This window comes from Herpailurus yagouaroundi, unplaced genomic scaffold (assembly GCF_014898765.1).
Source record: "Herpailurus yagouaroundi ecotype Mexico unplaced genomic scaffold, PumYag 182, whole genome shotgun sequence".
Classification (NCBI taxonomy): Eukaryota; Metazoa; Chordata; class Mammalia; order Carnivora; family Felidae; genus Herpailurus; species Herpailurus yagouaroundi.
Genome location: NW_024412413.1, coordinates 47,838,425 through 47,861,854, shown reverse-complemented (window position 1 = coordinate 47,861,854; position 23,430 = coordinate 47,838,425). Strand labels below are relative to the sequence as shown.

The 23,430-nt window shown below is 41.9% G+C and overlaps 1 protein-coding gene across 1 annotated transcript in view; it reads left to right on the top strand.

Moving 5' to 3' along the window:
* MYRFL (myelin regulatory factor like) overlaps positions 1-23,430 on the top strand; it is a 134,471-nt gene that overhangs the window by 51,890 nt on the left and 59,151 nt on the right. The window contains exons 2-8 of the mRNA XM_040490426.1: positions 4,240-4,663; positions 5,547-5,638; positions 11,308-11,458; positions 14,927-15,122; positions 17,643-17,719; positions 19,228-19,338; positions 20,899-20,989. Coding sequence (XP_040346360.1) covers positions 4,240-4,663; positions 5,547-5,638; positions 11,308-11,458; positions 14,927-15,122; positions 17,643-17,719; positions 19,228-19,338; positions 20,899-20,989 — 1,142 coding nt within the window. The remainder of the gene's footprint in view (positions 1-4,239; positions 4,664-5,546; positions 5,639-11,307; positions 11,459-14,926; positions 15,123-17,642; positions 17,720-19,227; positions 19,339-20,898; positions 20,990-23,430) is intronic.

Below are 23,430 nucleotides of genomic sequence, written 5' to 3'. Positions count from 1 at the left end.
TTAATATTGTACCACTGTACATAAAATGTAGAAACCTTCAACTGTATAATTCTATTTTACCCCCGACTCCCTTCCTCTATGCTATAGTTATCATAAGTGTTACACTTTCATACATTATAAATGCTACAAGATAATGTCATAATTTTTGCTTTAAATAGTCCTATGTATTTTTTTTAAATTTTTTTTTCAACGTTTATTTATTTTTGGGACAGAGAGAGACAGAGCATGAATGGGGGAGGGGCAGAGAGAGAGGGAGACACAGAATCGGAAACAGGCTCCAGGCTCTGAGCCATCAGCCCAGAGCCCGACGCGGGGCTCGAACTCACGGACCGCGAGATCGTGACCTGGTTGAAGTCGGACGCTTAACCGACTGCGCCACCCAGGCGCCCCTAGTCCTATGTATTTTAAAGAAACTGAGAAAAAATGGTTTTTTATTTAGATATATATATATTTTTATTCTCTACATTCCTTCCTAAAGTTTCAAGCTTCCATCTGATATCATTTTCCTTTAGCCTTAAATGTCTTTAACATTTCTTATTGTGCATGCCTATTCATGGTTTTACTTAAATTTTTTTTAATCTGAAAATGTCTTTATTTTGCTTTTATTCTTGAAGGATATTTTCATCATATTTGAAATTCTAGATTGTCAGTTTTGATTTTCTCCAGCACTTTAAAGATACTGTTGTACTGTGTTCTTGCCTCTGGAGATTTTGATGAGAAGTCATTGGTTATTTGAATCACTGTTACTCTACATGTAATATGTTTTTTTCTGGTTACTTTTGAATTTTTTTTTTCAATGTTTATTTATTTTTGGGACAGAGAGAGACAGAGCATGAACGGGGGAGGGGCAGAGAGGAAGACACAGAATCGGAAACAGGCTCCAGGCTCTGAGCCATCAGCCCAGAGCCTGACGCGGGGCTCGAACTCACGGACCGCGAGATCGTGACCTGGCTGAAGTCGGACGCTTTCTGGTTACTTTTGAAAGTTTCTCTTTATTTTTGCTTTACACTGATTTGACTCTGATGACCTATGTGTGGTTTTCTCTATATCTTGCTTAGGATTTGTCGATCTTCTTGAACCTATAAATTTATGTCCTTTGCAAAATTTGGGAAGGTTTTGGTCACTATATCTTTAATTATTTTTCTGTTATGTCCTCTCCATGGTTCATGAATCTTTTTCTCTCCCTCTTTTTAAATTCATTTCTCCCTCTCTGTTCTTTAGGTTGGATCATCCCTGTTGATTTTCTTCAAGTTATTCTGCTACACCACCTAGGGATTTTTTCATTTTCTATTTTTATTTTCATTTCTAAATTTTTTCAATTCTAGAATTTCCATTTAGTTCTTTTTTAGTTTCTATTTATTGGCTAAGATTTTGTATTTTTTTATTCTTTACAAACACATTATCCTCTCCTCCATTAGGCTTAGTTGTAACAGCAGTTTTTATAATTGCTGCTACTAAAATCTGGATTTGTGTGCTAATCCAATATCTGAATCATCTCTGGGTTGGTGTCTTATAATTGTTCTTTTCCTCAAGGCTAGGCCATATTTTCCTGGTTCTTTGTTTGTTGAGTAATTCTTAATTGTATTCTGGAAATTGTGAATGTCTGGTTTGTTTTTTTTTTCTTTTTATATTCCTCTAAAAAGTATATATACTTTTGCTCTCCAAGTGGTTACTTTCTTTAAACTCAAATATAAACTCTGTCTCCTGTGCAGCAGCTCAAATATTTGTTCAGTTATTTTATTTTATTTTATTTTTGGTCTTGTTTTGTTTTGTTTTTGGTTGGACTGTGTATAGTCAGCCCCATACATTGATGGCTCAGGAGTCAGCCAGACATTTGGCCAGAGTTTTTATACAGAGTCTAGGGTTTCTCCTCTCTGAATCTCTTTTCCCCAAGATTTCCCTTTCACTTTAAGCAGCTGTTTGCCCCCAACTCTGTTCTCTGGTTCTTTAGGTCAGAAAGTTTGTGTGTTTCTATCAGAGTTTTAGCTGTTCTGTGAGTCTGCCGTCAACTGGGCCTGAGGCTAAAAGCTGTAAATAAGTGATGTACCTTATGCTATTTCCTTCATCCAAGTTTCAGTGTCCCTCCAGAATCTTCTTGCTTTTGACCACTTTCCAGTGTTTTCAGGCAGGTTGTTTTTTGTTTTGTTTTGTTTTGTTTTGTGTTGTTGTTGTTGTTTTAAATTTTTCAGAGTTCACAGTTTTTATTTATGGAAGGGTCAGGTCTGGTAGGAGCTTACCAGTCATATGAGAAGCAGAAGAGCTTTTTGTGGATTTTTTTTTTTTTTTTGCATCCCTTCTTTATCTATTTGCTTGTTCTTTGTTTTTAATGTTAAAGGTTTCTGGAAATGTCTAGTCCTTCATCTTTTGTTCCTGTGTAAGACGTTCTGTTTGCAAACCGTTATTTTCAAAGGATGCGTTTCATCATAGAGTGATCAAGCGGGGATTGGCTATGTTTGGGGGGGGGTAACTTCAAAATATCCTTTTTTCCCTTGAGGTCATTCAACTTTTCTGGGGAACAATCTTTCAATTTCCTACGGTAGGAAATCTGCTCGGATGCCTACAAAGTCAAGTTGAAGAAGGCTCTCAGGGTTTGGTATTTAGACTTTTAATGAATCCTTCCATTTTTAGCTCAGTAGTTTTGCAATCTCCCTGGATCCGTTTCTTCAGAGAGTAAAACTTTCCAACTTGCGTTGCAGTGATGGAGGTAGTTGTCTGGCTGTACAGGCTGGGAAAGCTACTCTTAGGATCCAACCATTCTTTAGTCAAGGTTTCAATCAATTCTTTTGTTTTCAGCTCCACCTTCAGCCTGAACTCAGAGGTTCCTGGTGACTCCAATGTCTTGGGCTTTTCTGAAGTTGTATTAAAATTGGATAACTTCTTGTTGGCTCCTATGTCCCTTCTGCCATCCCCAGGCAGTCTTGTTTTTGCCTTTTCCATTCTACTAATTCAAGTTACCATCCATCCTACTTCAGTGTGCCACAATGTTATTAAAATATAGTCTTGTTGTACACTCTCTCTGCACAGGTACTCTATGTCCTTTTGTGTTTATGCCTCTTTATTCCTTTACTTTCATTTTTGGTGGCATTTTTGGAGGAAGGTGGTGTTTTTGGAGGAAGGTTTTCTGTTACTCATAAAGAGCGAATAAATTATAAAAGACTAATTTGAGGAGAAAGCCTAACTTTTCTTTTTTTTAATGTTTATTTATTTTGCGCGAGAGAGAGACAGCATGCAATCAGGGGCGGGGGCAGAGAGAGAATCCCAAGCAGGCTGTGTGCTGTCAGTGTAGAGCCCAATGTGGGGCTCAATCTTAGAAACCGTGAGATCATGACTTCAGCTGAAAATAAGAGTCAGACGCTTAACCAACCGAGCCACTCAGGTGCCCCGAAAATCTAACTTTTCTAATAAATAATAAAAGCAGACTTTTCATTGTACGAGGTTGAAATCTTAATCAACCAAGAAAAACACGATAGCTTACTCTTCCAGCAGGAGAATCAAGTAGAGGGTGGTAGTGCTTATGAATGACTTAGAATCATGGAGTTTCTGAGCCATAAGGGACTTGTAGGTTTTTTGGAACAGAAGATTTCACACTTTTTTAGTGGTGGTACTCATTTTTTTCTTAAATGAAATTTTACTTGCACCTCAATCTATAAAACAAAAAGTTATGATTTTTTCCCCCAGGCATTTAAATTTTTTCTTTTGTAAAATCACTGAGCTCATTCCAATCTCTTTGGGATTTCCCAGAGCACAGATGGAAAACCATTGCTTTAGTGGTGACATTTCACAACGCTTTAGCCTAAACGGTGTGCTCAACCTTCTCTCTGGTATAAGAGCTTCAAGAACGTTAAGAAGCCAACAATACGGTTAATTAAACTGTATTGAGCATGCACTACATTTGGGGGTAATTATGTTATGGGTTTTACACATAGTATCTCATTTAATTCTCAACAGTGTTATGAGGAAGGCATGATGATTATTTCCACATGGTAGGTGAGGAAACGGGGACTAAGGTGAACTGTGTGTTCACGAACACACAGCTAGGAAGTGGAAGAGCTGGGGCCCAAACCCAGGTCTGTCTGACTCAAAGCCCATTTACTTAACACATGACACCAGGCGTGTCCTGGTGGGCTTTGGTCCCCATGGTGCACTGTGTGTTGTACCCAGCGGTGCCTCCCATTTGTGGCCAGGGTATAATGACCGCACAGGTTACAACAAAAAGCAATGCATGTCTCTAATCCTCAGGCAAGGGCAGCTTCCGGATACTCCCCCTTATTCTGCGTCAGACTCCTGTTCTCCTCCGCAGATCAAAGGTGAGTGCCATCTGCCTCGCGCACGCCTTGCAGCGTCCCTCTTCTTGGACTCTGGGTGGTCAGAAAGAGAGCTCTTCTCACCTGTGTGTTCCCCCAGGTGCATGCTGCCCAGCGGTGAGACCTGCAGCCGGGAGGACTCCAGCTACTTTTCTCCACTCCGCGGCTGCACCTGACTCGCTGCCTGCACAGCTGCCGCAGAGCTCGCGTGAAATGAGCACCTCTGCCCGCCCCCACAGCGGCGTCCACAACTGCTATCCAGGCTCCGGTCATCTTACGACCCCCCCGGACCATTGCGTGTCCTGCCGTCCGGGGATAAGCCGTTCTTACCATCAGCAGCCTCTGTGCCACAGCCCTGGGTAAAGGGCAAGATATTTAGTTATGAAAGACCTCAGAGCAGCCAGCACCCCCCGCAGTGCCGGTAAAGAATGAACAGTGGCGTTCTCTCTCCAGGAGATGGCGGTGTTGAGACATATATCAGACACGGCAAGGCCCCAGCGCTCTTGGCTTTAGGCCGTCTTATAACTAAAAACCCGCTAAACCCAAAGTCCTCGTTCGATGGAAAGTGAAAATGTCAGAAATAGAGAGAGACATTCTGAGTGATGGAGAAAGCACTATTTACATTTGTAGTCTCAGCTAGAATACGCAAGTAATTTGTGAATTAACACATAGAGTCCTCAGTAAATATTAAGCATGAACTAATATGCGTTTTAATTTTCTTTCTTTTCCTTCTTCTCCTTTTTTTCTTTTATTCTTTCTTCTGAATCTACAGAATGGCAAGGAGAGTAGAGGTCATCAAAAATTGTGGTGAAGTTCCATGTGAAAAAAAATGTCAGGTGTAAAATGGATACATATTTTATATACTTACATTTATAAGTATACTATAACACTATCTTGTCTATACTGTATTTATATATAAGTTCATATACTGTATTTTAACTTCTCTGTCTCAATATCTTCTCTGCCTTTGGAAACATTGGCAGTTTATTTTTCAGGTAGGTGAGTCTCCCATCCATTGGATATTGGAAAACTAAGTTTCAGACTCGCGGGTTTCTGGAACAGAAGCTTGCTCTTTCCACTCATGCACAACCTAGTGTTGCACACCAGTAGGGCTCAAGGAATCTTAGCTAACTGGAATTAGTCTTAAGAAGTCTGAGAGAAGACACCTGGGAAATTGAATCTGATTTAACGTAACATGGAGAGCACAAACTCCTAACCTGCATTTTGGGTTCTTGATTTTAGAGCCTTGTTGCCACCAACCAAGAAGAGGAAGTGCACACAGGCGCTGGAGGACTCTGGGGACCATCAAGTGTGGGCCCACCGCTCCAGACCAAGTGAGCCAACCCGGGGCCCATCTCTGCTTTCGCCATTAAGATGGGGATTTTGACCAGTCTTGCAGTAGCTCTACAGAATGATTTTCTCTCTCATAGAAGGGCAAGGATAGGAGTTTCTTTCTTTCCTTTTGACATACAGTTTCGTGCAGTCTTCGGTGGGGTCATGTAGGTCCTTCTCTCCTAGGAAGAGGTGCCATTGTCTCTCTCTTTGGTGGAGATGAAATGCCGGTCCTTTCAATTTTAGGGGCAAGGTTCTGATTCAGTAGGCTTGAGGTGGGGTCTGAGATTCTGCCGTCCGAACAGGCTTTCAGTGTTGCCTGCTCGTGGAGGGTACTCTGAGAAGCAGACCTGGGAAGATTTCTCCAGTGGGGCAGGAAGGTAGAGAGCTGAGCTCCTCTAGCATCTGCTTCAGGTTAGCGGCTCCCAAGTAGGTCTTTGAAATTTTGTAAGATCATTTGCGAAGTCTTTCAGCAGACTCATGATGCCCAAGTGGTGAGACTACCTTATTTTTTGCCTTCTACAATATGTGACACATCGTGTTTCAAGCTTAGAGACCTTTTCAAGTTATGAACAAATTGGGGATTTGGAGTCTGAAGGCTTGAGCTTTCAGAAGAGATGCTATGGCACTTATCGGGTGAAAGGAAAATGCTCCATACCAATTCTGTTAGCCCCTGTAAATAATCAGATGTAGGCAATGTGAATAGAACCCCGGATTCAGGGTACATCTCTTTTATTCCCACATGCAACAGCTTGACGGGAAGGTCAAGATTTCTGTCTTCCAGCTCTCCCTCCCACTATTGTCCCCCAATTCCAGAAGTTTATACTGCCCTGAAAGGTGATGTGGTGGCTTCCTCACCTGCTTGAGTTGCTGCCTTTGTCTTTCACAGCCTTATGACAAGTGCTGGTCCTCTGTACCCATGGAGCCTGCTGGTGCTTTCAGGGATGGCTGGCCGCCGCTCCAGCATGGGCTAGAGGGTCCTTCAGCCAAGGCCCACAAGGGGCCATTCCCTGGGAGTGCTGTGGCAGAACTGTGCTGGGTATTGGCCCCTTGCATGAACCAAACCTGTCACTGCCTTTTCTTTCACATGGATCCACCCTGGCCAGCAGGGTGCTTGGTTTTTCTTATTCAACGCTTGAGACACAAAAGGCTAAAGTCTCCTTTCTGGATAATATAGAGTTCACCATCCACCTTCCTGTGCAAAGCTTACTCTAATTTCTTCAAGAGTTCTTGCATCTAGCCTGCAACCCCTTTGTGATCCTCAAACATAAAAGGCTGAGTGAATTTCTAGCGAGACGAGGGAACCATCTGTTCACTTCCACAGATGCACCAGCTCACTGAGAGGACTGGGCAAGCCACCCAAACCTCCCCAGCGTTTCCTCATCAAACCAGATTGCTGCTCAAATCATCCTGGCTGTCTCAGAGTTAAGCCCCATCCTGTGATGATTTTCTGCTGCCTGTCTCTGGAGAGGCCATTGATTTTTCACCATCTCCAGAGAAAATCATAGAAGAGTAACTGAAATGTCTCAACAGATAGGAAATCTTGAATCCCGTGTTTAAGTCCTATTCCAACAAAGGTCACTGAAAAGCTGACTAAAGGTAATTGGCCCCAGACAACTGGGCCAGAATGTAAATGAACAGGTGCCCAGGGCTGGAAAAAAAAAAAGACAAAAATCCAAATGCCATGTTTTCCTTACAGCTTATTTTTTTTAGCAGAAGTTTTCTAGTAGAGAACTCATAGTTGATGTGGCAGAGGCCGAGGGTGCTTACAAAGTTCCTGGGGAAATGGTACAAGGGCAGAGGAAGAGGGAGCTTATGCAAGTCTTATTAGGCAGGAATTTTGATGGGAAGAGATGTTCTAAATCAATCAGTAAAGCTTTTCTAGTGACCGTCTCCTGAGCGGTTTATTTTGCCCAAGGGGTTCCAAGATCCCCATTTATAGGGCTCACGGTGTAGACTCACTGGTTTGCTGTGGGCAGATGTGAAATGTTGCTTAGAGAGAAAGCAGCTGGGGGATAGGCTCTTGCTAGCTGGTTCCAGCCTCACATGGCCTAGACCCCAAATATGAGGGGGTTCTGCTTCCATCTGATCTGAACCCCAACTATGAGAGGATTCATTGACTCACGTAGTTTGGACCTCAAATACAAAAGGACTTTTGAGCCCCAGAGTTATGGCCTTTGGCTCCCAGTGAGAGGTGCACTGGCTGAATTCACACTGTAGAGTCAGAAAAAGTATCTGTCTCGTCTCCTCAGCAGTTGGGGACTTTCTGAGCCTGACTTTTCTTGATTGCCAAATGAGAATCATAATTTCTATTTCACCCATTTCTAAGATTTTTTTTTAAGTAATGTAGAAAAGAATATTTTGAAAGGCATTAAAATGCAAATATGAGTTTTTCCAAAAGGGTTGGGACTTGGGCAGTTTGCTGCCTTCACACTTCTATTTCTCTTCTGCTACATTTTCTTGAGAAATCCTCGCTGTAGCATGAAAAGAAGAGGGTGGTTTGAATCCTGTCTCTTCCACTTACCAGCTGTGACTCTGGGCAAGTTATTTCAGGTCTTTGAACCCCATTTTCTGCATTTGTTAAATGAGATTAGGAATCCTTACTTCAGTTTGGCCGCACCTACTAAACCATATCCTGTGACCCAGTAATTCCACTGCCAGGACTGTGTCTAACAGGAATGTGTACATATGCCCACGAAAAGACATTCACAAAAAAATACCCACAGCGGCATTACTTATAATAACCACAAACTGAAAATAACCCAAATGGCTGTCAAGGGCAGGATAAATTGTGGTATAGTCATACAGGGGAGTACTTACTCTACAGGCATGGGAATAAACAAAACGCCTGCCATTTGCAACAATATGTGTATGAGTGAATCTCATAAACATGATATTGGGCAAAAGAAGCCAACACGCAGGAATACGTACCATATTATTCCATTTCTATGAACTCCTCTATGGTATTAGGTATCGGACTAGTGATTTGTCTTGGGTAGGGGAAAGTAGTAACTGCAAGGGGGCATGAAGGTGTCTTCTAGAGTCCTGGACGTGTCCTATTTCCGGGCCTACTGATAGTTACCCGGTATAATTCACTTTATTAGAAAGTATCAAATTGTGTACTAATGGTCTGTGTATTCTTCTTTATGTATATTAGACTTCAATGAAGAAAGGTTATTGAAGAAAAGGCGTTCTTACTTTGAAGACTGGGTGAGAAACTATGTCAAGTGTCTTGGTACAGACAGGACACAGGAGTAGTAGACATTATTATTAGTGTGAATAATAGTAAGTCCCAGTATTGGGCTCAGGCTTGTGCCTGGCATTTCAGTGTGGGCCTGGGGTCCCCTGGATGTCACCAGCGGATGGCCAGCTCCCAGGGAAGCCATGACTGTGTTGGTGTTGTTAGAGTGGCTGCCCCTTAGCTTTGCTGCTATAATGGGAAAAGGCAGGAACTGCTGTTATCCTTGACCTGGCCACCATGCCTGAGTGGGAAAGGGCCCACATTAGCTGATATTCACTCACGCACTCGGTGTTAGTTATTTCACGTCGGATAGAATTACCACAGAGGCCAAGAATGAAGTATTCCTCAAGGCTTCTTGGGAATAACTGAGTCATCTGAGCCAAAACAAGTGCAGGTGGTGACGACAGTGCCACTAACATTCACCAAAAGCGCCATAGTTTACATCCTTGCTAGCGACAGGCCCTGTGCTCAGCACCTACACTCATAACTCATTACGTTATGAGTGAATCTCATAACACAGTGAGCCCGGGAGGTTTCATACTGTTGCCTCCATTTTGTAGATGAAGAAACCGAAGCCCAGAGAGCTGAACCCATTTTCCTAGATTGTACAGCTATGAAATGTACAGTTGTGCCTCAAGCCCAGGCCCATCTGATTTCAGACTCCAAGCTCCTGAACTTCCTTTACCCTCTGTCCCTTGTAGGACAGAGGAAGGAAAGAAGGAAGAACTGATTTCTCCTCTTCTCTGAATTTGGTATAAGCAGGAGAACCGTGGAAGGTTTTTGTCCGTTTGTTTTAAAAAGTTTTTAGGTCTGGTAACTTTTGGAGGAGTGATGGCATGAGGAGGTCCTTGCATTGCTGACCCCCTGTAGTCTTAGCCGAGGTGGCAGGGGTCGGGGGCGGGGGGAAGGTTTTCATGATTCTGAGAAATCTTTTCAAAATGGTTGGTCACAAAAACTGGAAAAAAAAAAAAAAGAATGTTTTGCTTAGGTGACGTGTTGATAGGGACACCCCAAGAAAACACGTTTTGTATGACATTTGAGATCAAAGACAACCTGAAGCAGTGTGTTGTTTATTTATGTGAGCAAGTCTGCAGTGCAAGTATAAAGAAAGAAAGGTAGGTAGGTGAGTGAAAGAAAACCCTGCATTTTCTAAGCTCTGGGCTAAGTGCATGCTCCCCAGGAGCCCATGTTGTGTTTCTCTGTTGTTGCTTACAGCCTGCACCTGATCTTATGAACGCCCACTATTTCCCTTTCACTCCTGATGTCAGGCATGAGTGATAGTAGGGGAGTTAAAAGAAAAACAGAAAACGTACCAATAGAATTTACATAAAAAGTATCCGAGGTTGAACCACACGGTCTGGAAGCATACTCAAATTAAGACAAACAATTCACAAGGATTATGCAAAAATAGTAGCTCGGGTATGTGAAATTGCTGTTATTTTAACACACAAAAGTGGCAATTTCATATAGTCAATACTACATACGGTATTTTGTTACTTTATCTTGGCATTAGCTTCTGAGTGCACTTGTACTATGATATTCTCTCTGCTTGATGTTGCAAGATGGGCAAGACATCTGTTTTAATTTCTATTGTGCAGTTGAGGGAAGTAAGACACTAAGTGAATAAATAGCTCCTCTAAGCTCAGAAAGCTAGTGCCACAAGGGACCCGTAACAGAGTAGAATGTATGGGTTGCAATTAACAAAAACAAAGAAGCATAGGACAGAACCCCCATACCTTAAACTGCCTTAAGGAAAAAACAAACCAAAAAACAAAACTGGAGGATTTATTGGCTCCTATAACTCAAGAGTTGAGAATTGGATCCCAGAACTCAAATCACGCCATCAAAACTGGGCGCCCTTCATTCTCAACTCTGTGTTCTGCTGCTGTGGGGCTTCATTCCTAAACATTCCCAAAATGGTGCCGGCAGCTCTTGGGGTTATATCTCATACGTTTAAAGCTCATGGAAAAGAGTCGGCATCTTTGAACCCCTGTCTGCTGAAGTGCAGAAGTGCACTGTGCTTGGATAGGATTGGGCCATGAGTCTACCTGATGGAATTATTGATGCAAGTAGTGAATGTTGTGTTTTAACTGATCTGGTCTGGGTCCCCATACCCTCCTCTGACTGGGAGTAGGCTTCCCTGGAACCACGTTGGCTGGAATGTGGCTATGCAGGAAGTAGGGTAGACAGATACTGAGGGCAAAATATCCAGCAAGTATCATTGCATCTTAGGGATCACTGACCCCAAATTGCTCTTTTTGCAGATGAGGAAACAAGGCTAGCCACATGTCTCCTGTCTCCCAACACTTGTTACTTCCCACGTGCTCACTCTACCTCATCCATGGCCAGTTCATTGGCTCCCTGCAGCTGTCTGTGAATCTAGGAAAAACAGCCTTGGAGGAAGGATCTAACATGCCAATTTCTTTGCAGTGACAAATAGGAGTCACAGCAGTGAAGTGCAAGACTACGACGGTGAGGGACAGAACATGATGCCTGTGGACCAGTGTTCTCCTACTCTGAAGTGGCAGCCGTATCAAAGTGTTCCTTGGCACAGTTTGTTGAATGGTCATTACGAGAAACTGTAAGTGGCCCAGGGATGCCTGGTGCTGTGCTGGAGAGTGAGGGAAGGAAGGCAGTGCTACTCTTTGGGACTAAATCCAAGTATTTGGGCTTTGATGCCACTCCTGATTGAATAGGATGGGCCAATGAGAAAGCGTGCTTTACTCCTTATGTTTTGCGTTCCAACTAGGGAATAGTTGAGATGTGGATTTCTGGCTGTTAGGACTCCAAAGTTAAAATTCTAACTCATTATAATTTGCCCACTAAATGATGGAGGGAGAGCGAATCTTTCTGAGATCAATACCCAGTTCACCTAAATGCTGGAAAATGGAGATTTCCCAAATCAGTAACATTTAACCCTGCAGTTAATTTAAAATTCCATAAAATACTGTTTTAGGGGGCCACATTAAATTGCTAGCTGGTGACACCCCTACTTCCCCAATATTTATGCTGTGAATCAGTATTGTCAAGTTCATTGGCAACATCTACTGAAGCAGTCACAGTTGGTGGTGGCTTTGTAGTAAGAGACTGAAAGTAAAACATAGAAAATATCTTTAAACCGGAAAAATTTTCATCCTAATCTTGTGACATTATAGTTTAAAGAAATAAATGTGAACGTACATATTATTACTCTTAAACATCCTCTGAGCCTTCTCTTTATTCCTGAGGATATGTTACCCACTTAAGTCTTCTAGAATTTTTTAGATTAAAAACGCCTTCTTGAAAAACCTAAAACAATGTTAATGGATAAAGAATAGGATTTTCAAGTAATACATATAACATGAAATAAGAAATGTTTGTCTACAAATGAGGGCCTTCGCGGTATTTTCCAAATTCAAATATAGCTTATTTAAGAGCAAAACTTATCACTAGGACTTTCATGTTGGATGAACTAGAAGGAAGAAATCTTTTCCTTCAAGCAAATTCTAAGGACTTAAACAGACTTTGGGAGTTGGTATGTTGAATGGGAGGCAGAAAGAAGCAAATTTCTAATTGTATCATTGAACTGTCACAACTTTTGTCTTTGCCACTGAGTGCAATTAGAAAAAGAAAGGAAGGGTCCATAGGTCTTGGTTTTGAGTCTTAGTCCGCATTTAGTTATCCTTTGGGGAGTATTTCATAGGCTTTCCTAAATATGCATACCAAGGTATGAAACCTCAACTTCTTGAGGTAACTTCTCTTTCTTCTCACTTGAGTAGATTTTTTTTTTTAAGTTTATTTGAATAGCCAATCTAAACTCCGATCTGGAAAAAAAGGAGAACATGGATGGTATCAGCTCAAAGGTATAGAGGCAGATGTATTTTGAATGCTTAGACATAATTCACTTTTCTTAAGTGCAAGAAAAGGACAATATTAATCTACATTAGAATTCAGGTCATCTTAATTCCACTACTCATATCATTGAGACAGAATATCACTTGTCTCAGATTATTATGTCTAATTTGATACAAAAATATTGTTTCCTTAAGATTTCCTGAAAGTACTAAAGTTAGGGGATTGAAAATTTATCAAAAACTTTTTTCTGAGTGATATTTAAAACTTGTGTCAACAGAGCTTTTTAAAAGCCAGTTTAGTTGACTTTATGTATATCTTTTTTTTTTTTTAATTTTTTTTTTCAACGTTTATTTATTTTTGGGACAGAGAGAGACAGAGCATGAACGGGGGAGGGGCAGAGAGAGAGGGAGACACAGAATCGGAAACAGGCTCCAGGCTCCGAGCCATCAGCCCAGAGCCTGACGCGGGGCTCGAACTCACGGACCACGAGATCGTGACCTGGCTGAAGTCGGACGCCTAACCGACTGCGCCACCCAGGCGCCCCAACTTTATGTATATCTTTTGATACCAAAATCAGAATCACTATTTTTAGGTAAATAAATTTCTATAGCCAGAGATTGGTGTTTAAGATTCACAGGAATCTTCAACATTGTAATTGTTGGTTGATTCAGTTTCTGCTTCTAGCAATCTTTAAATTTCAGGCTAATGCTCATATCTGAGCTACAAACCTTACCTTCTTTGGAGTTTTTGATAGTGAAACATGGAAGATCACAAAAAGATATTTTACAAAAAGGTATTTCCTATTTTCTCAACCAAGACCGTTCTTATTACCCTCTGCAGTAAAATCTATACGATTCAATTCATCTAGCCTTTAGATGAGCAAATTAGAAGATTAGTTCTAGAAACCTGAGTCAATATGAAGTTCCCAGATGGCATAAGACATGTGGTCTTTATCAAATCCTTCATTCAGTGACTGTTCCCGAATTTGCTGCTGGCAGCCGCATGACTGTGGAGCCTTTGACATGTCAGCTACTTGGAGGTGATCAATGGCCCAGTGACTTGACCCATTGGGAAGGAGCTTAACTTGCAAAGAACAGGAACACTCTTTTCCCAAGAGACTCATCCATATTTTCTGTCTCTGGAGTTAAAGGAAAATTTAGAAATTCAGTGTTGTTCATTATACTGGCAGCCATCCAAACTGAGATCCCTGGAAGCAGAGAACCACATACACAGCCGCAGAGAGCCGGCAGAGCTCTAAGTCCTGCTCGCCTCTGCTTGTGGTCCTGGGAAGGAGCTTCTTACCTGAGGAAAACCCCACATTTAGGAATCTTGATGAATTAGAAATCATGTTCCGTATCTACAATATGTATGGGAAAAACTCGCGAAAAAGTTTTCACCTTTTATTTTCTCTTCTCTATTCATTAAGGATGTTTTATTTTCCTTAACATTGGAAGTAGTTAATTAAACATGTCATACACATAGCATTGATATTGAACATAATTTTATGGGGCAAATAAAACAAGAGTCTGATTAGCCACCGCACCACTTCTGTTCCCGGCGAAAGTAACCAGCATAGTAGGTTTTCAGTGCTATTACCAGAGCAGGAGGCTAAGAAGGAAATGACTAAACTCTGGTGAAAACAGGTTTTCGATCAGTGTTCTGACTGACTCTGGTTAATGTGGTTTAAAGCTATCCCTAGTAATTCTGACCAGTCTGCCTTTTTCTTATGACCACCAACAGGCTGAATCTGAGGGATTCACTCATCTGAGGGAGTATTTGAGTGTGGTGTTGCTGATGACATTTAGAGGCTTTTTTTTTTTTTTTAAGGTGCAAAAAGATGAATTTTATCCCAGATATTTCACAAGTCTGAGTAATGTGGTGATTTCTCAACTTCTGGACTACGTCTTTCTGTTGTGTGGTGGGGTCAAATTAGAATTCTGGAAAGCACAAAGGGAAAAGGCAGGCCAAGGCGACAGTGCTTCCATTTGGCAAGAATTGTGCTTCTTCCTTGTGAGAAGATAAAATGCTGTGAGAAAGCCATCTGTGTTTTGAAATAGCATTTTCACTTCCTCAGCAAAAATTCACCAAATTGATTCAATATAGCAAAAATCACTTTCTACATTTTCTTGAAATGTTTATACAATTGATATTGTTAGCGAAAGAAAATGTGTGGATAATGTTTGTTAAACTGGTTTCTTGATTCCTCTTTCCATAGACCCGATGTAGGTTATCGAGTTATCACAGACAAAGGATTTAATTTTTCACCAGCAGATGAAGCTTTTGTTTGCCAAAAGAAAAACCATTTTCAGATAACCATCCATATCCAAGTTTGGGGAAGTCCAAAATTTGTCCAAACCCAAATGGGCCTAAAGCCAATAGAAATGTTTTACTTGAAAGCTTTTGGGGTTAAGGTAAGTTTTTTTATTTAGCTTGGTTTAATTAAGCTAACTTTTATTAAGTGCTCCTGTTATCTGTTGCTGCCTAACAAACTGTCCCCCAAAGTTAGCAACCTAAAATAATAACAGCCATCTATTTGGGTCACGAATGTGCAGGCCAGTTAGGGGTTGGCTCTAGCAGTTCATGCCTGTTCAAGACTCCTCAGCTAGGCCTGGATCCAGTGTCAAGATGGCTCATTTATATGTCTGTCAAGTTTGGACTGGCCATTGGCCAGGAGCTCAAATGAGACTGTGGCTGGGAGGCCTTGGCTTTTCTTCACACAGACCTCTCTGTGGGATAGGTTGTGCTTCCTCACAGCATGGCGGATGGGTTCTAAGAGTAAATGTTCCAAGACATAGGAGGCAGAAGCTGCTAATTTCTGAAGTCTGAAACTGGCTCAGAACCTGGGACGGCATCACTTCAAACCACATTTTGATAGTTTTCAGTATATAAATCTTGCACTCCTTTGACTAAATGTAATTATTTTATTCTTCTTGATGCTGGTGCATTTTCAAATGCAATAGATTCACAGTTTTCACCAAATTCTCAAATAGGTCCCTGACTTAAAAAACCAAGGAACTGTTAATTTGGTCAATGTCCCCTTTTTTCCAGTTTAACAGAGGAGAGACTGAGTAAAGTTACACAATTCATTCAAGATAAGCGGATGAGAGAGTTGACTTTATAGTGCAGGTAGGATGAGTTCTGAGTGGTCAACAACTCTTTCTTAACTTGTGACCTCATATCCAGCTTCTCAGGGGGAAAAACATCCATTATCTGCATATTTTGTTCTGATTATTAACCTGAGCTTAGCACTGAGTCTCCCAAAATGAGGCTTGACTGCTGAACACATCAGCTGCTCTGGCTCCAAACTGAGTTGCTTGCTCCAAACCAAACCCAGAGTAAATACAGATAACAAACAAACAAACAGCAACGAAATGTATTTTTCTGATCATGGAAGTAATGTGAATCCATTGTGAAAATTTTGGAATGCAAAAGAAAACTATAAAGAAAGAAAATTCATTCATATTTGGGACCCACCACTTGTTAGTCTAATTTTTCTCTTATTAAAATTAATTTCGGGGGGCGCCTGGGTGGCTCAGTCAGTTAAGCAGCCGACTTCGGCTCAGGTCATGATCTCGCGGTCTGTGAGTTCGAGTCCCGCGTCAGGCTCTGTGCTGACAGCTCAGAGCCTGGAGCCTGTTTCAGATTCTGTGTCTCCCTCTCTGACCCTCCCCCGTTCATGCTTTGTCTCTCTCTGTCTCAAAAATAAATAAACGTTAAAAAAAAATTTAAAAAAAAAAATTAATTTCGGGGTGCCTGGGTGGCCCAGTCAGTTGAGTGTCTGACTCTCTATTTTGACTCAGATCATGATCCGAGAGTCGTGGGATTGAGCCCTGCATTGGGATTCTAACTGGGCGGACAGCCTGCTTAAGATTCTCCCTCCTCATCCCCCTCCTCCTCCTCCTCCTCCTCCTTCTCCTCCTCCTCCTCCGCCCCTCCCCTTGGCTCTCTCTCTCTCACTAATAAAAAGTTTTTCAAATTCATTTCATATTGTTAATAGCATATTATGAAAATAACATGTGATATTAAAGATTCTATAAGGTATTATTTACAAAGATGATACAGTTTCTATTGTATAAATGTATCATATTCCTGCATTATTATAAGTTTTGCTTGTTTTCAATTTTTTATTGTTAGTTAAACTTCAGTAAACATCCACGTATACCTGTCTTTGCATGAGGATACATTCCAGAAGAATTTACACATCAAAGGACAAATGTTATTAAAACTCTTGATGTAGATTGCCCAATTGCTTTTCAGAAAAATTGTTATTATGCTAATACCCACAAGCCATATATGACGGGGCAGATCTCACTACCCCCATGCCACTCTTCATTAAGAGCAAGAAGAATTTTGTAACAAGTACTGAAAAAATACCATTCTCTGTATTTCATTTATTTTTATTGTTTATTGTTATTTCTTCTTATTCAAATGCAAGCTCTTCAAGGGCTGGGATTTCTCTTAATTTTGTCCACTGCTCATCTTCAATGCCTCGGGCAATGCCTGGTGCATAGCAGGGGCTCCTACATGAATGAATAAATGAATGAACGAATGCAGGTATCTATGGAATGAATGGATCAATGAACGAATGAATGCTTGCATCCTTTGAGCTGCCTCGCTGCTGTGTTTTGCTCCTGGTGTTTTAATCACCTACTAGCTCAGACTATAATCACCGCTCACCTGAAGTTTTCTGTTGTCTTGTGTTTTCATTGTTTAGTTTTACAGATAATTGTTTCTTTTCTCCCCAATAGCATACTGCTTAAGGTTGGGGCCATTGTCTTATATGTCTTTTCAGTGACTTGTTCCTCCTACCCAGTGCCTATCATGATGCCTTGGAAAAGTTTTAAAGCACTTGAATGTTGTTTACTAATGAACATTTTTATTAATAAGTTTATGTAGTCAGTAACTAATTTATTTTTTGTTGTTCCAAACAGGTCGAAGCCACCAGTCAAATAATTGCTATTGAACAATCCCAAGCAGATAGAAGCAAAAAGATTTTCAATCCTGTTAAGTAAGATTTCTTTTCTGAATTCCTTTGTGAATGCTATGGTAAAAAGACCCATTGCCCAATATATTTTGTTTATTAAAAATGAATTCCACCGACCATGTGATTTCTCTTACATGTGGAATCTAAAAAACAAAACAAATGAACAAACAAACAGAAAGCAGAAACAGACCTATAAATACAGAGAGCAAACTGATGGTTGCCAGAGGGGAGGGCTTGGGGCATGGTCAAAATGGGTAAAGGGAAGTAGGAGATACAGACTTCCAGTTATAGAATGAATAAGTCCCAGGAATGAAAGATACAGCACAAGGAATATAGTCAGTGTTATTGTGATAGCATTGTGTGGTAGCTACAGATGTGGTGAGCATAGCCCAAGTAGAGAGATGTCAAATCACCGTGTTGTACACCCGAAACAAATGTAACATTATTTATCAACTATATGCGAATAAAAAAAAGTAATAAAAAATAAAATGAATCCCACTGCAGAAACTACATTGGTAATAAGATGTTAATATTATGAACACATACATATCAACAAAAATAAAATAGGTAAAATGCATTGAAGTAATTTCAAACAAACTCTTGTAAAAAGCTTCATTTTTAAGTCATTATTTTCATAACCATTAATTACTGACACCTTTGCTAACTACCTGGGTTCCTTGACATAGGTTATGATGAGACCTTTCTTTTAAGTTACGCTGTGCTTGCAATTCATTTTTTCTTATTTTTCAAAGCTATGTTGATAGATTGCCTAATGGGTTCCAAAATAGAAAGCGCACAGCCCTGGGATTATCCCAAGCAATATGGCAGTCCAAAGTGAGCATTCAGCCCGTGGAATGACTTGGAGTGTGATTTGCTTTTCGACTATTTGCCTGGGACGTAGTTGAGATATCCCAGTGTTCTGACCCTGAGGCAATCCCACTCTGGGTGGCACAAAGATGGTCCTACCGCCCGGAGAGACCAGGCAGGAGCTTGGCCTGACGCTCCAGTGGGAGCCATGTGTACAAACACAGCAGTAAAGTCGCCTGGTGCATCTGGTTCTCCCTCTCCCGCCTGGGCAGTCTGGATGTGGTCTTCCTTAGGGGCCAGGCCCAGAGAGGGCAAATACGTGAAGGGAATACAAAGGAGTTCACGAGGAACCTAGAGAAATTGCTTGCCAGGAGGCAGTTCTAGCAGCAGTGGCAGAGGCACAAATGAAATGTCTTTTCTCCCCATTGTGGAGTTAAAAGAACCCATATGTGGTATGGGGAGCATACTGCCCTTATGGGTCAGAAACTCCAGGCTCGAGCTTCTGCTGAATGAGCATATCTTACCTTTCAAGAATTATTCCCTGGCAGCCTTTCCAGGCCATGTTGTGGAGAGTTTATTAAAAATCAGCAACTGGAATAAACTGTCCTCTGCAGTGTGATGGGAATGGGGGACTGAACATACCTGAGACTCTCAGGATGAGTTAGATATGATCGAGGAGTCTACGTTCTCTCACAGTCTCTCGGTATTTCTGCTGTTTGTTTTAGAATCGACCTGCTGGCCGACCAGGTCACCAAAATTACATTGGGCCGCTTACACTTCAGTGAAACTACAGCAAATAACATGAGGAAGAAGGGAAAACCAAATCCTGACCAGAGGTACTGGCATCCGTGTGTATGCCCCACGGTGGCCGGGTACTCGATCCGACTGGCCAGTGCCCTCCAGAGGCCCCTCTGGTCCTCTTGGTGCTGCCAGCCTGCCACCCAGGCTGCCCTTGGCCACTTCCCCCTTCTTGAACTCTTCCTGTTTCTTAACACGTCTCATTTACCCTTACTGTCTTTCCATGCTCATCCCCCACAGTGCCTACTCTCCTGCCCAACCTCAAATCTGCGTGCCTTGACTCCCTCCATGATTCTCTAGAATGACCACATGCTTATGCCTCACTGCTGTCCAAGGGTTGAGGACCAACTGCCCTGCTCAAACCTGTGTGCTGGTCACTAGTGTAAAGCCCTGATTCCTGGAGTTCTGCTATAGCCTCTTTTTGATTAAAAAAGGAAAGGAACTCAGATCAATGATTTACACCTGTGGTTCTCATAGTGTGGCCCCAGACTGTCAGAGATGGTGTCACCAGGATGCTTGTTAGAAGTGTGATCTCTCACCAAAGATCTACAGAATCGAAAGCTCTGGAGTGGGGCCCAATAATTTGTATTTTAACAAATCTTCCAGGTGACTTTGATGCATACTCAAATTTGGAATCACTGGTTTTAGAACATACGTTTTGGAGTTGGAAAAAATTGAGTTTAAAATTTGAAGCCGCTGTTTACTAGCTGGGTGACCTTGAGCATGTGACTTAACCCTCTGAGACTCATTTTCCCATTCTCTAAAATGGGGACAATGTTCATATCCTACTCCAATGGGGTTGTTTTGGGGCTCTAAATGAAATACTATAGATAACCTGCTTAGCCCAGTGTATGACACATTTTGAGGACTCAGGTGATAGCTAATAATTATAATGAAAATAACAATTATTACTATGACTGTTTTACTTTAGAGATAGGGGACAACTCCTATTTTCTAAGGATTAGAGAATCTGTAGTGTTGCAGAGGAAGTTGGCAAGGTTTTCTCATGCGGTTCTTAAAACTAAAGCTACTCTCATAGGGATAGTTTTGTTTTGGTTTCAAAAAATGAGCTGATGTTAAAAATGCCTCGTCAGTGTTACATATGAAGAAGCTATTAAAATAACCTTGATGAAAATTCATTGGGAGCAATTGGAGGGAAGGGTCCAGGTTTTTGACTAAGTCACGACGTGGGGGTATGTAGCATACAGGGCCAAGAGCAGATGGGGTGGGAAGGGCCCGGTGTGGTTGGGCAAACCCTGCTGTGATAGGGTAGGTGGCTTGGGCAGCTCTTGGTAAGGGGACCTCTAAGATGGCTGCCTGTTGTGCATTTGTTTGTGATCAGCGCTGTGCTGGGGGGCTTGCAGAACAGCTCGCAAATACCTCAGACTGGGCAGAGGGTAGACCCAGACCAGTACCGAGTGAATCCACTGCTATTTCCTCTCACAGGAGGGGCAGCTGAAAGCAGAGTAGAAAATCTTTAAATGTGCAAGCCTGCCGAGATAAATTCACCATTGATGAACTGTTGTGTGGCATTTGATCGCACAAATTATGTCTCTGTTTCCTTACGCGTTGGCCTTGATCTGCTGTTTTTGACTTAGGTACTTCATGTTGGTGGTTGGACTGTATGCTGCTAACCAAGACCAGTTCTATCTATTGTCTGCCCACATCTCTGAACGGATCATTGTAAGGGTAAGGTTCAGCTCTTTAATCTTTCCGGATCCCACCTGCTTTTCTCGGCTGAAGTGGAAGTTGCATTTTCATTGGCATGCTTGAAGTATGCAATTTCTCAACTGATGATAGTAATAGCAGATATTATTATTTTAGTATTCACATAATGGTTCTCAACTAGGAGACCTTTTGTCCCCCAGAGGTCACTTGGCAATGTCTGCAAACATTTTTTGGTGGTCACAATGAGGGGGAGATGCTTCTGGCATCTCGTGGGTATAGGCCGGGGATGCTGCTCAATCCCTTACAATGCACAAGATAGCCCCCACGACAAAGAGTTACCCCTTCCAAAATGTCAGCAGTGCCGCAGCTGAGACACCCTGGTTTAAATGCTGTATTCCAGGCACTGAGCTGAATAATTTATATATGGCGTCATTTTACATTGGGCCACATTTACGTTACCTTCTTTACATGCAGAGGAGCTGAGGCTCAAGGAGGTGAGAAACTCATCGTGATTGCACAGCTTGTGAAGGATGGAGCCCGGATTACAACCTAGTTCTCTCTGATCCCAAAGCCCACAGGGTGGGGAGAGTAGTAAAGAAGGAATTTCATACCCAAAAATGATTGGTGACCCCAGGAACCATCTGGGCCGCTGCCTAGCACATAGTCATGGTTCAGCACATTTTGCTGAATGAATGATTGGTCACAGCTGTGGACAGGCATCTTGGCAGCCACAAAAGCATAAAGCTGTTGGCAGCTGGAAATGCAGCTGTGTGAGGCCAGGCTGGCCACCGTTGAGAATACCAGGGGCATAAGGTAACGGGTCACCACGGGCCTGGCAGCCGGGGAGGAGCTAGCTGTCCTGTGACACAGGGAGGGCATGTGAAGTCCAACAGGAGAAATCGTCCAGTGTGGGCATGCCCACGTACGTGGCTGTGACTCTTAGGCCTGGGGACCAGATTGGCCTGTTTGGGGAAATGAGTCTTTCCTCTCTTGCCTCAAGCTGTTCTGAAACAAAGGGTCTTCTGTGTAATTCTTCCAATCAATTAAAAATAATAAGCCACTTATAAGTGGAAATCCTTAAACTGCATCTCAGACTTTTAATGGGGGGTAAAGTAATGATGGAAATGAGGTAAAACACTTGTGTTCAGATGTCCCAGAGTAAGGGCTAGACTATGTGCCTGCCGTTTTTGTGGAACCCGATCTAATCTGTGGCAAACAGGGTGCCACTGGAGCAAAAGCTGGTGGAGCCTTCTTCTTTGGTCATGGAGTAGGGGCAGTGGTTCCCCATCCTTCAGCGGGGGGTGGAAGGGTGGGGGGTGGTTCGGGTTCGGGGCCCAGGGCGTGATGTGATCTGGGATTGCTGTGCTGCACTAACAAGTGTGATTTAAAGTAAAGTCACTTATTGTTGCTGGTTTTTCATAGGGAGAATAAAGACAGATAATGCCATTCTTTTCAGAGTTAGCATAGATTAGATATTCTGAAAATGTTGCTTTGAGCTGGGAAACTCATGCTTGAGTCCGGCAGCCTGCTAGTCACCTGCACACCTTGAATAATTTACCTGGTGTCGGGTTTCTCCATTTCCTGCTGGCAGGTCTGTACTCCAGCAGAGTGGAGTACAATGGGGGTGGGGGGGTGGGGGGGTGGGAAGGGGGAGCACTCTACTGTCTGATGTTCTATTTCCAGAACTCTGTTAATTGGTGCTTGCTCGTATCCAAAACACAATTATCATTTAACTCGTGATGGTAGCTTTGAGAAGGTGTTTCTGCAATTCATATTTGTTATAAATACTAAAAAACATTAAATTATACTTAGTGAAGATTGGGTGCCATGTTATTCACTAAATTTTTATTTTTAAAAAGTGATTCCATTCCAGATTTGATTGCTTTCTTCCAGCCATAATTGTTGGTTAAAGAGAATGCCCTATTTTAGAAGTGTGCTGGGCAACACAAGGGTTATCCTAACAACAATGAGAAGAAGAATGGTGATAGGGAAAACCATTCTGCCCCTCCCCCGAACTGGAAATATCTTAGTGATACTATTTTATTCTGACCCCAAATGCAGAAGTGAAAATGCATGCACTTTTGAATCTGCTTAATTGTTTAACGTTGAAACCAACCAAGAGAAAAAAACTGAATTTCAGAAATGATGATATGTTTGGGGCACCTGGGTGGCTCCGTTGGTTGAACGTCTGACTCTTGATCTCAGCTCAGGTCTTGATCTCGGGGTCATGAGTTCAAGCCCCACATTGGGCTCCATGCTGGGTGTGAAGCCTACTTATAAAAGAAGAAAGGAAAAAGAAAAATGAAAAAAAAAAAAAAAAGAACTGGTGATATGTTTGAATCAGTGAGTTTTCAAAATGTCCACAGAAAACATTTCCTGCCCCTAAGTTTTTAGAGAGCTCTATATAGGTATATGCCTTGGAGATATATATATATATATATATATATATATATATATATATA